Raw genomic sequence first — 13,678 nt, forward strand, 5'->3', positions numbered from 1 at the left:
TATGTGCGTGCAGTCTATTGCACCCACTACCTCAGGGTATTCCACTATTTGCTGGAAGAGACGCATATTGCTGGCCAATACCTCACGGGCATTGGGGAAATATACATGATCACCGACATGTGCTGATATGGCATCCAGGAACTGGTGCAGTACCCTGGAGGCTGATGCCTGTGATATCCCCATCATATCACCAGTTGGTCTCTGGAAGGTACCTGTTGCTAGTATTCTTAGGCCAACACATACCTTGGTTTCCACTGGGATGGGTTCCCCTCTGTTGGTTCTGTGTGTGAGGCATGGCCTGCACAGCTCAACTATTTGCTGCAGGAGCTCTCTGTCCACTCTATAGCGCTCTACTATCTCCAGCTCATGTAACCCATGGTAGGTGACCCGGGGCCTGTACACTCTTCTCCGTCTCCTCACTGTGGGTTGTCTGGCACCATCTGCATTGTCACCACCCTCAGCAAGTTGCCTATGTCTCATTATGACAGCTATGGCAGCCCCTAACATTTCTGCTGTGAGTGAAGCTTTTTCAGTTTTCACTTTTATTAGCTTACTCCTGTCTTGCAGTGTCTCTTGAGAGAAACATCCTGCACTGCTGTTTGCAGAGTTTTAAGTGCTGGGCTGGGCTACTATTCTGCCTGTGTAATTGCCTGTTTCTAATTGTTTTCACCTGCTAGCTCCAGCAGTATTCCCTGCTAGCTTCCTACTAATTCTGTTGCTTCCTTTTTCCTTTCTGTTTCCTCAGGGGGGAGCAGCGTGCATACCAGCAGAAACGCGCTCACAGTGGCTTACACGCACGCACACATGCTTACACTGTTCAGGATCTGCCTATTCGGGTTAAAACGCTCGCACACCAGTGCAAACAGTCTTACAAGTCTGCCAACACGCTCCCACATGCTCAGTCTGCCTTACACGCACGCACACTGCCCTGCTCGCGCTTCATGGCGCGCACACGTGCGCATGCATGCCCAGCAAGAAACTTTGGTGTAAGTAACAGTGTACACCTTCCATTTCTTGACTTTCCCAGACTTATCTTGTGGCACTCCTCTTTCCCTGATCTGTGTCTGTCATCTGTCATGTTACACTGACCTCCAATGAACTGCATTTCTTTCTACCATTCCCCCCTGTGATGTCACCTATCTCCTACTCTATTCCTCCCCTTATGTATCTCTTACACTACTCAGACTGTGCTCATTTGCTATGTGACTGTGGGATTCAGTATCCTAACCCTCATTTACATCAGATTGCCTACTAATGCTTAGTTACATGTCTTAGACTCAGCTTCCCCCTTAGCAACCACTACACGGTGGCCATGTTGTTTTTGGTCTGCTGGTCCCTTCATTGTCATTCCATGTATTGCATAAAACCCACATTTGTGGGTTTATAACCTTCATTTTTATGTTTTATACAGCGCAACCCGTTTGCGCGGGGCTGCGCTGCATTTAAACTTCGGCAAAAAAATATATATATATTTTTATAATTTTTGCATCAGGCTACCTTGCCAATGGCCACATATTTGGCTATTGGCATGCTGCCTGACACATATGCACCCTTTATTTGGAGCTGACATGGCTCCATTGTGATTTTTGCAGAAACGTACTCAGTTGTCAACTGAGTACATTTCTGCAGCTAAAACGTCTCTTACACGGGCTGGTTTCTGCTTCATGGATCGCTAATATACCTCATTTGCATACCCTTCAGCTGCAAGTGAGGTATTTAGCATATCCACACCCAGTCCGTGTAAGAGACGTTTTAGCTGGTCTCTTACACGGAGTTTAGGGCTGTTCCTGGATCGCGAGGCTTGCATGGAGTGTTACACATCTCTTACACTCCGTGCAAGCCTTCGTGAATCCTGCCCAGTGTCTATCATTCTATCATCTAGAGCCAATATTTACACTGCTTGGAGGACAACTCTGCCATGGATCAGTTTTTTTTTTTATTTTGTATTTGTTTATTGGGATAATGCACTGATTAAAACTGACCAATTTCAGCCACAGCCCAGGTGAAAGGATTTCATACTTAATACAAAAATGTTACGGCAATTAAGAGAATGACACAAGAACAACACATTTTAACTTAATATTAAAGAGCATAAAGTATTACACCATACATCTGGAAGATACATTCAAAAATGTAAAGTATTTACATTATGTAGAATGTATTTAAAAAAACAGTGAGAAGACAGGGAGGAGGAGGAGGAATACAGTCAGGCTGGGTAGAGAAAGAAGGAATGGCAGAGAAGTTAGGAGACACGGCAGTTGGAAAAGCATGTACACTGGTCTTCGTTTAGCAGGTATGTTTTAAGTTTCCTTCTCAATATGGAATAGTTATTACTTTCTTTCAGGTGAGTAAAGAAAGATTACCAAAGAGAGGGAGCAGTAGAAGAAAAGGCATATTTATTATACTGAAAGTTAGTTCTGCAGGTTGTGAGATGGGAAATCTTTGTGAATAGTGTCTTAACATTATAAGAAGAGATTTTTTTTTCATGGAACTTGGCTCTGCGAAGTTTCACTCCCAACAATGGCAGCAGGAGGCTGCCAGAATGCAGACAGTGCTACACTTTTTTAAGGTTTTTCACTAAGGATTTGCTTTAACTTCTGCTGCCTGGCTTGGATTTTTAAAAATAATGTGACTGGGTGATATTTTGCTGCTTACAGTAATGTTTCATTTGTGCCCCATGATATTTTTACTGAGCCATGGAATGATGAAGGAAGGAGGAAGGCATGGTTTGGGTGTTTGCAGCATGTATTCCCAGCTGTGGTTAGAGCAGGAGTGTGGCAATGGAGTGTAAGCAGTTTTGTTAAAACTGTTAAAAGGTTCTTGCTATCTTATTTTATAGAATAAAGAATGAAGGTTTGTTTATTGATTCATTCTATGGACAGCTCAGTTTGATGAACTATGTTTGCACTTTGGGGTACATGATTTTGTGATTTTGCTGCTTGCAGTTAGTGCTTGGAAGGTCTAATGCAATTTTTGAATGAAATTCATTACTTGGTTTAAACACTGGGACATTATTTTATGCTGCCTTTTAGACTTTCGTCTTTTTGAGTTTGGCAGCTGTAATAATTTTAAGAATATAACAGTGATATTTGCATTGCAAATGTTATTTTTTCAGTGTTATAATATTTTATTATCAATGAAAGTTTTTTTTTTATAAATTGTTGCACTTCTGTAACATATTTGCTAAGTTTAGCAGGAATTGCTTCTAGCAAATTAATGCCTGTTTTCATATTTATTTTCTGGTTATTTATTCATTACTGTACATTGCTTAAGCAGTAGCTTAAGCATAACCACTGTAATTAGCTTGAACTTGGCTGACAGGGGTGAAAAGGTCTGACAATTTAGTAGTTTAAAGAGCTGACTGCTAAGAAGAAGGCCAGCTCATTGCATAATGGGAATACTGGTGCTCCTGAGATGGGGATTAATGCTAAAGTGGCAGATGGCATTAGAGATGGTTTGTAAAGTCGAAACATTCTTTTTGGAAAAGGAAGCAGTGATGGAGAGACTGTATTCACGTTGGGGGAAAAGCATTACCTTTCCTATGGTAACTTTGACAGAGGAGGAGATAGATAACTTTTCCTTGTCCAGAAAAAGAGGAAGACAAATTTGGTTCTATTTTTAAATGTCAGTATGGAAGTAACCTATTCAGCCAAAGGCTGAGGTATTTGAAAGATATAGTTTTCAATGGTGGAGTTTTGTAGGCCTGAAATAGGTTAGTCAGGGAGTATGTTTTTGGATTTTGATCAACAAGTATGAGGCTGCTGTTAATTAGACACTGGTGGGTTATGTGTAGGTCTGATCGAAGTTGGAACTGGACTTCTCAGAGAGAATGGCTTCACCTGCGGATGAGCATGTCATCTGCCAACAGGTTGAGAGATACTTAGGGCAGTTGGCAAAGCAGTTTGTTAATAAAAATAAAGACTAACATGGGGACTAGAATTAACTTTTGTGGAAACCTTTTATTCAAAAGATTTGTATCTGAAGTAGCGGCTCTTAGTTTGAGTCTTAAGTGCCTGTCTGAAACGAAATTTTGAAAGATGAGGTACACCATCTGTATTAATGCCAATTTATGTGGGTTTATCCATAAGAAGAACATGATCAGCAAGATCAAAAGCTTTGGTGACAACCCCAAATAATTCTCATGTAAAGCTGCCATTGTCTGTGTTTTGTACAATGTCATCAGACTGAAGTCTCACATGAGATGCCTGGGCACTAGTATCCAGGGTCAATAGATAATCTTTGTACAATCCAGACCAATCTAAACTCAGGCACCAGTCTGGCTGCCACAAATGGTAATGAAGCAGCTTGCCACACGGCAGCTCCCTTTCCTGGAATCCTCCTAATGAGGGTGTGATAGTAGGGTGCAGGGGATTTTGAATGGACTGCCTCTTTCAGAGTTGGTGAATAAGTTTTCACTCAAACATTTGTAGGAAAAATAATCTCACAAAGGAAAACAGATTTGTAAACCAAACAAAATGGGACCCATTATTTTATGTTTATAGACATTATGTCCAGAGACTCACCATTTGCCTTTGTCTCTTTGACATATTTTAATTTAGAAAGCTGTTTAATTTTATTTCAGCTTTTTGACCAATATTAACAAGAAGAGAAGAAGATTAATTATGCTTCTCAAGATTATGAAGGTTTCTTGTTTTCAAGCTACAATCTTCTTACTGAAAGTAGCACAACATTCAACAGTTGTCAATATATTTTTTTTAAGCTGAAAGTCTTCAGGAGGATTATGAAGTCATTGAGAATACTTGCTGTTAATTCTGTATTCAAACAACATTAAAATAAGTACAAAATTGTTAACAATCCAATTTTATATTTATAAACCTTAACAAAATATAATGAAAAGATTGTACTCGATACTGTGAAAGATCAAGGCCAAACAAATTATCATTGAACTTGTAAAGCAAACTGGAGCAACCATTCACAACAAAGAGCAAAAAGAAATAAGATGCACAATGCACTGTTTCATAGTTGTGATCCCCCTAGAAGATACAGTATAAAAAAGTCTACATTTTCATACTCCCACAGACCACCAACTGCTAAAAAAGTAAAGATGGGTGACAGACAACAGCCTTCTGCTATTTTATTCATGTTACGCATCTCCTGCTGCAGTGATCCTTGTGATGAACATCTAGCATTTCCTCAGGAGCAAGCAGGCTATAGATTACCTATTTAAGTACATTAGAAGTAAGCTTCTTTCTTAGCGCAAATTATTATGACTGACGAACTGAGATCTGACTAGCTATAAAAATAGCTAAAAAGATAAGTGAAATCAAGGGTTTTTGCCTAGGTTTACTGTTCATTATAATTAGATAGGAGGAGATACTGGGGGCTTTGCTCCCATGGAAATTATGTTTGTTCATTTTTTAGCCATTTTGTAGCTCTTCTAATCTCTGTCTGTCATTGTGATGCAAAGCCTTTTTCAATACAACAAAAACACAATTCTGATTTATTTGTGATGACATATGATGCTTCTAACACAGGTTCCACTTTCATTGATTGAGGAGCAGCATTTAGGCGCGATGCATTACAATATTTGTTCATAAAAAGGCACATATTCATTTGTGAGTTCTTCAATCAGTAATTCTAGAGATTATAAATGGTTTGGAAAATAAAGTCTTGGGAATAATATAAATAATTCACTTGGACTCTATTTGGAGACTTAGCAGAGAAAAGCATATATAAACCACCAAATGTTGGTGAGAATAATTTTTTGCAATGTCATGGCTGAAGAGCAAAAGTCCTGCATTCTCTTTAGTGGACAATGTGATTCTTTTCCATCTGCTGTATACGTTTAGAAAGTTCTTCAATGCGTGTATCCTTCAGCTGGACAAGTTGTTCAAGTCTTTGTACTTTTGCCTGCAGTATCTGCAAGAAAATGGAATACCATAAGAGGCCACTGCAGTCACTGGAATGTTCAAAAGAATTTTAAACAATTCAGAAAAAACAGAATATTTTCAAAAAATTTAATCAGCTTCTCCTTATTTTATATTCAAATTGTTAACAGGTTTCCTGTCTTTGAAAGCACAGCTGTGTGAGACACTCATCACAGCAATACATCTTTGAGGAGAGGTTGCTATAACAGTAAACTATGTTAAGGTTTACTCACCAACAGTGTTGAATTGGTCTAGCCATTTTGTCTACAGCTGTCTCTTTCTTGTGTAGGAGAACAAAGATCTTGCACCAAAAAAGTTACTCTGACATAAGTGGGAAGAAATTCCTATATATTTTAAACACACACACACACACACACACACACACACACACACACACACACACACACACACACACACACACACACACACACACACACACACACACACACACACACACACACACACGCGTGTGTATGTGTGTGTGTATGTATATATATATATATGCATGTAAACCATATATATTTATATGCCTCGCCTGCATTTTGTCGACAAATGTTAGTGGTGGTGTATAATGCTGAATGTATAGCTAGCTGAATGATCAAAATGTTTTTTCAAGAAAAGTGGTGAGGTTTGGGGGGGTGAGAGTGTTTGCACATGTGTTTGACTATTAAGGCTAGAATCGCAGATAGGTTTTGTATATTTGTGTGCGAGTCAGTGTATTTAAGATTTCAAGTTGGGGTTAGGTAAGGTGATCGATGTAGAGTTTGCAGTGTGTTTGTGTGTCTGAATCTGTCTTTTGTAGCGGCAGTGTTATGGGAAGGTTTTTATTTATTTATTTCCAGTTTGATAACCAGGGAGGTCCACTGGGCTCAAAGGGCCCATTTTCAGTGGAGGCCCGGGGAGAAAAGCTCCACATTAAAAACAATTTCACAGATAAAACTATTAAAACAAGCAAGCAATGAAAATTATACATAACAATTAAACAGGTAAAAAGCTCCACATTAAAAACAATTACACAGATAAACAATTAAATAAGCAAGCAATGAATTTATACAACAACAAATAAACAGGTAAGCTAGGAATAACACATTGGTACAAATTGCTTAGAAAAGACAGGTATAGGAAAAGAAGAAGAGCTAGAGGAGGATTCCCTTTCAATTCAAGGTCAAAGGGTTGAATAGTAGGAAGAGTTATTTGCAGAGAGAGGAGAGGGAACAAATGTACAGCATTTATGAAGAGTGTATATAGAAGGGAATTTGTTATTAGAAGCTGAGGGTGGGGAGGAGTGAACAGCAGGAAGTAGAGGGGTTTTGATGAGGTCAGGTCTGGAAGACAATTAGTGGGATTTAGGTGGGAAGAATACAATTACATTTCCATTTTAGGGAAAGGTGGGTGTGGAGTAGGGATTTGAAGTGTTCAGAGTCTGTAGTGTTTCTTATCAGGGGAGGGAGAGAGTTCCATTTTTTTGCTATAGAATAAGAAAGGAGAGATTGGCCTGGGGGTCGTTTAGGTTTGTGTACTGAAAGTAGATTTTGGTGGGCTGATCTTAGGGGTCTGAGTGATGTGTAGGAAGGCAAGATATGAGTTAGAGCAGGGCAAGCATTGGGTTTAAAGATTAGTTTGTGGGCAGTAGTTAGTTGAAGAAAGTTAAGATGATTAGGAAGTTCTAGCCACTGAAGGCTGCGGAGAGGGGTGCAATGGTGGGTGGGGTGAGAGGATTTAGTGGTAAATTTGGCGATTTTGTTGTAGCAGATTTCTAGTTTAGAGGAGGTGGAAGCTGAGAGGTTGGTTAGGAGTGGAGCACCATATAATAGAGATGGGAGACGGTAGGTGGAGGCGAGGGTTTGTCTTGTAGCTGTGGAGAGAAAGTGTGCATTTCTGTATAGCATACCGAGCTTCTGATGTGTTTTTTTAATATTTAGTTGTACATGAGTATTGAATTTCAGGTGTTTATCAATGGTAACCCCAAGAAGTTTGGCAAAAGGAACTACTTCAATAGAAGAGTGGGTATGGCTGGTGATCTTAAAAGATTTTTTTTAAACCTTCCCATAACATTGCCACTATTCAAACAAATTTGAGGCTAGTGTTATAGGTTCATAGGTGTTTACTACACTAACAACACAAATCTCTGACAAGTTCTGATACCTTTGAAAAGTGTAAGCAGGGGCTTGGGAGATTAAACACTTACAGGTTGCCTGTGTCCATTAGAGACAAAGCTTCCAAACCAGGGATGAATTTTCTGTTCCCCATCCAACTTGCACTTGAATTGGGTTATTTATTTTATTTTTTATTTATTTATTGCATTTGATTACCGGGGTAGTCCACTGGGCCAGAAGGACCCATTTTCAGTGGAGGCCCAAGAAACAAGAATGGTAGGACACTGCTGAGGTTTCTTCCTTCTTTATTAAAACAAACAAAACAAATATTTCCAGAGATGAGCGCTTTTGGGTAATGACCCTTCATCAGTGGAGGCCAAGGGAGAAAAGCTCCACATTTAACACATACAGACAAGAAATATGTTACAATGATACAGGATATAGAATACAACAGTAGCAAATAAAACAACATTATGATTGCATACACTAAATTATTGACAGACAAACATTATGATTGCATACAATAGATTAGTAACAGAGGGTGAATTGGAGACAAACAGTGAAGAAATAGCATACAGTCATGGAATGAAACTAAGAAATAAAGGTAAATTAAATATTGAGTAAGATAAATATCAGAGAGGAAGGAAAAACAGTATGGTAATGTAGTTAGGGATGAACTCTGCTTCACACGGATGGGGAGCCTATTCCAGAGACGAGGTAGTCTCAGGGATACATACCTGTCTCACCAGCTGGTCCTTTTTATATCTCAGGCAAGGTTTAAGTGTTTAGAATGGGTAATTCTGGTGTAGCTTGTTTTGTGGATATGCAGGAGGTCCATCAGAGTGGGGTCTGCTGATGCCCTGTATGCCAGGCATAGATCTCCCCTCAAAAGCCTGTAGAAGACAGAATACAGGGATAGGGCCTTAAGGCGGTCTGTACAGGACATTTTACTTATGCCTTGTATTCTTTTAGTGAGGAACCTCTGTGGACATTCCAAATGTTGGATATGCTTGGTTAGGTACATACCAAAGGGGACACTGTACTCTTATAGGTCTGATGAATGCCAAATACAGTAGAACAATGAATTCCTTAGACTTAGATGCCATACCTTTATTTATAAGTAGCGCAACACAGAATTATTTCCTCACAACTGTAGGCATGTGATGGTCAAAGACTAGATTACTGTCCATGTGTGTCCCTAAGTCAACTCTACGGGGTATGTTGTCAATACGATAGTTACCTGGGATGGATGAAACCTAACTCAGGTATATGGATGTGCTGACTCTTCTAATTTTTCAGACAATATACCCTTCAACCTATACAACATCAACTGATGCAATCTAATCATGACTATGGATATTCCTCTCAATGTAAATCTATGTAAGCCTGACTATATATAAAAAATCCTCTCAATGTAAATCTCATTAAGCCTGACTATGAAGAATTTACTCATTGTAAGTCTCTCTAGCTGCAGACTGTATAATTCCTATACATTTTTTGTAAGCAATATTGTTGTACATTATTATTGGCTATGTTGCATGTTTTATATTCATTGTGTTTTGCTGTAAACTGTTGTGGAGCTTTTCTCCCTGGACCTCCTCTTAAAATGGGCTTTATTTCCAGTTGGACTTTCCCGGTAAACAAATGCAAAATAAATACATAAATATTCTTAATATCCCTTAGACAATGGCTTTCATTCCCACTTTTTTCATTCATACTATTTAAAACAACATTTTGAAAAGGGAAATACTATCCAAATGGTGAATCAGCTTTTTTTTCACCCACCTGTACTCAAGTAAAGTTAAGAACTTTCACACAGGACAGTGGCTTTTTTTACAGGACACAGACCAGTTCTGAAAAGTTCTAGAATAGCCTTTGAGAGAGAGGAACAAGACCTGGGCAGGCAAAAGAGCATAGGTAGTGGAAATCATCATCCTGTATCTCATGGTTAATTCCTTAAAAAGATTACTCTTGCAGACATCCCTTACTAATCCACTGTCAAAAACCTAGTAAGCGGAAAACTGGCCTTTTGTCTGTAAGTCACGTTTTGACGTTATTACAGATGCATGGCTGAAGGACTGGATTGTGTCAACATACAAAATAGAATTCCTGCCATTCATCGTAGTGCCATGAATCCCACCAGACCAAAGCAGTTCCAGAGGTGGGCCAGTTGCTTGTCTTCACAGCAATAATATGGCTTACACCAGGAGAAGAGGATGAGGAGGATGGGGTTCTACTCCAGACCGTTTCTAGTCCCAGTAAGACAGTCTCTTAAATTGGTATCAGAGCCATAGACTAAAACTAAATGCCAAGAACTGCATAATAGTATCCTTTGGGATGTTTTAGTGTGATCAAAAAGAACCAACAAAGTTCACCAGCAGGACTTGTAGACACAAAATTTATTATCAGGTTAAGCGCTTTCATCAAGATAAAATTGACTTCATCAGAACAATGTAAAAACATTCAAGGTGATTTAAATATGTTGCAATTACACAGGATAGGTTAGATTCCCACCAATCAGCAAAAATACCTTGAATAAATTAATACCATAAAGGCATATACCATAAAAACTGAATAATCCAATAGAAACATGTTTTTTTAAAAAACACACATTTAAAAGTCAAACCCTTTCTGCTCTTTCTTTTAAAGCAGGCAAAATGGATATAAAATCATTCAATCCTGGACACAGGTTGGCTGCTAAACGAAGTTGCCACATCAATTCCCTTTTATTTAAAGTGCTTTTCCAATTGCTGCCGCTGGGGTTTACTTCTATTATATCCAATACACCAAATCTAAATCCAGAAAAACTGGCACATGATTTACTGTGCCTGAATAGAGCATTAGTTTCTTTTAAATTCTTAATATCTATAAATGCTCATATATCCTGGACCTGAGAGCCCTCTCAGTTTTCCCAACATAAAACCCCGGGCAGGAATTGCACTTAGCCAAATATACTATTTTACTAGTATGACAATTACCTCTTTTAAAAAACACTGTGTCCTGGTTAATGTTGTCAAGTTTTAAACTAACAACTGACAAAATAAATCTACTACACTGTGTACAACAACCACAGGTTTTTGTGAATTCATTTGATTTTGCACTATTATTCATTTTACCCTCTAAAGTGAGCTTCAAATTGCGACCCACTTTAGTACAAAAATAGGTTTTTCACCCACTGCTTGTAAAATATTAAGGTCACCCCTAAAAATATTCCAAATTCTTGTAAAGGATATTCCTTATATCATTGTAGTGTGAACTGTACTGTACCACGCATGCCTGCGTAAAATTAAAGTTAGAGCTCTCTACTTTTACATTGTTTTTTGTTTGTGAGAAACCTCTACCTAACAAAGGTTGGTATTTCAAATCCCACTTGCTCAGAATCTCCTGTAAAATACTCTCAACAAATTCCAATGGATACCCTCTCTCCAGGAACATGTTCTTGAGGTCACTGAATTCCTGAATGACATCCTCAAAATGAGAAGTCATTCTGGAAATTCTCATTGCCTGTCCCTTGACAATACTTTTTTTCTGGTACAGTGGGTGATGACTTTGAAAATGAAGGTAGGAATTGCAAAAAGTTTTCTTTCTATACACTTTAGATCTAAAGCAACCTACGTCCTTGATAATAGTAGTATCCAAATAATGGATCTCTTTCTCATTGAATTCATGAGTGAATTTCAAGTAGTGAGTGGTACTGTTGAGATATTCAGTGAAATCAGCAATGTTTTCTTTGGTACCCTTCCATAAAATAAAAATATCATCCAGGTACCTGCTGTAAAATACAATATCCGAATAGAACCTACTTTTAAAAACAAATTCCTTCTCCCACCCTAATAGGACAATATTTGCATATACAGGGGCACAAGCTGCCCCCATGGCAACTCCCTTTATTTGTTGAAAATATTGCCCTTCAAAAAATATATAATTGTTATCTAGTATCAAAGCCATAATTTCACAAACAAGCTGTACACGCTCTGGTGATAATCTGAAATGGTCAAACAACATTTTTTCAAAGTAATCTAAACCTTCCTCCCTAGGAATACAGGAGAATAAATCTTGTACATCTATTGTCACAAAAACAAATCACCTGAGGTGTCAAGGATTCCAGGTGTTTCTGTATCTAGACGACTGGCTCCTTACTGCTACCACCAGGCATCAACTCATACAAGCACAGGACTACACAATCACAATCTGCTCCCAGCTCGGCATTACAATACATTTCGAAAGATCTGCCTTGTTGCCCTGTCAATCTATCACTTACATAGGAGCAGACTTAGACACAAGGGATATGTTTGCAAGGCTACCACTAGAAAGGGTGTCTGCAATCGTCAGCAGGTACAGGTTCTGATGCAGAGCAAAAGGATCCAAGTCAGGTACATCCTTCAAACTCTGGGTTCCATGGCAGCAGCCATTCTCCTAATCCCACTGGTGCACTTTCATATGAGAATTCTTCAGTGGCTTCTGTTTACGCAATGGTCTTTCCAAGAGCTACCCATGACTTACATGATCATGATCACGGATGCATGCAAAAGACATCTTTCTTGGTGGATGGTCTCCCCACTAGTTACTCAGGGCAGACCTTTCATACAACCCCCTCCGGTAGCCACAGTGACGACAGATGCCTCCCTGATAGGGAGGGGGGCATTATCTGGGCAGGACAGTCCAAGGCACGTAGCAACCTCATGAGTACCACCTGAACATAAATGTCCTGGAAATGACAGCCGTGCTCCTGGCATTGCAAGCCCTTCAAGACCCTCTTCCTTCTGGGACCATTGTTATTCAAACGGGCAACATGTCAGTGGTGTGGTACATCAACAAGCAGGGCGGAACCAGGTCCTACCCCCTGTGTCGAGAAGCACTCAGGCTTTGGCAGTGGGCGATTTCCTCCCAATGATTTCTGATTGCGACGCACATCCCCGGGAGATCCAACGTCAGAGCGGACAGGCTCAGCAGAGCTATTCTCATGCCTCACGAGTGGTCTCTGAATCAGGAAGTTGCGAATCTTGTTTTCCGCAAATGGGGGCAGCCTTGCTGCAATCCCTTTGCCACCCCCTTCAACGCCAAATGCAGCAACTACTTCTCCCTTCTTCAGCTTCCGGGTCACATACCCAGAGATGCTCTAGTCCACGATTGGCCCCAGGGACTTCTTTATGCCTTTCCTCCTTTCCCTGTGATACCCAAACTTATACAGAAAGCAATATCGTTGGGTTGCAAAATGATCCTCATTGCTCCCTACTGGCCTTGACAGATATGGTTCCTGTTCCTGCACTATTACCTTCTCGATCAACCCTGGACTCTGGACCCAATTCCATACCTCCTGGTTCATCAATCAGGCAGGTTGCATCAATCCCTCAAAACTCTCCAGCTCACAGCTTGGTTGCGCCACTTCCAGCCTTAGCCAGGCTTCCCAGCATTTCCCCAGCAGTCCGTGACATTATCATCTCCTCTCACAAGTCTAGAACGAGGAAAACCTATGCTAGCAAATGGAAACGTTTTTCTTGTTGGGCAAAGGCTAGGAATGTGGATCCCTTTTCAGCCCCAGTCCATGAAATCCTGGAATTCCTAGCACAACTGTTTCACTCCGGATCCGCTTCTTCTATGATCAGGATACAAATGGTGGCCATTTCTAACTTTCATGTTGGTTTTTCGAACTCTAACATTATGTCTCATAAGCTCTGTAAAGCTTTTTTGAGA

At 39.7% G+C, this 13,678-nt stretch overlaps 1 protein-coding gene across 1 annotated transcript in view; it reads right to left on the reverse strand.

Moving 5' to 3' along the window:
• Positions 1 to 3,631: 3,631 nt before the first annotated feature.
• SPEF1 (sperm flagellar 1) overlaps positions 3,632 to 13,678 on the reverse strand; it is a 516,028-nt gene continuing 505,981 nt past the window's right edge. Inside the window, exon 9 of the mRNA XM_044064457.1 lies at positions 3,632 to 5,880. Within this exon, the coding sequence (XP_043920392.1) occupies positions 5,767 to 5,880 (114 nt within the window). The 3' untranslated portion in view covers positions 3,632 to 5,766. The remainder of the gene's footprint in view (positions 5,881 to 13,678) is intronic.

The sequence above is a fragment of the Protopterus annectens genome, chromosome 2.part2 (assembly GCF_019279795.1).
Source record: "Protopterus annectens isolate FY-2018-M chromosome 2.part2, PAN1.0, whole genome shotgun sequence".
Lineage (NCBI taxonomy): Eukaryota > Metazoa > Chordata > Ceratodontiformes > Protopteridae > Protopterus > Protopterus annectens.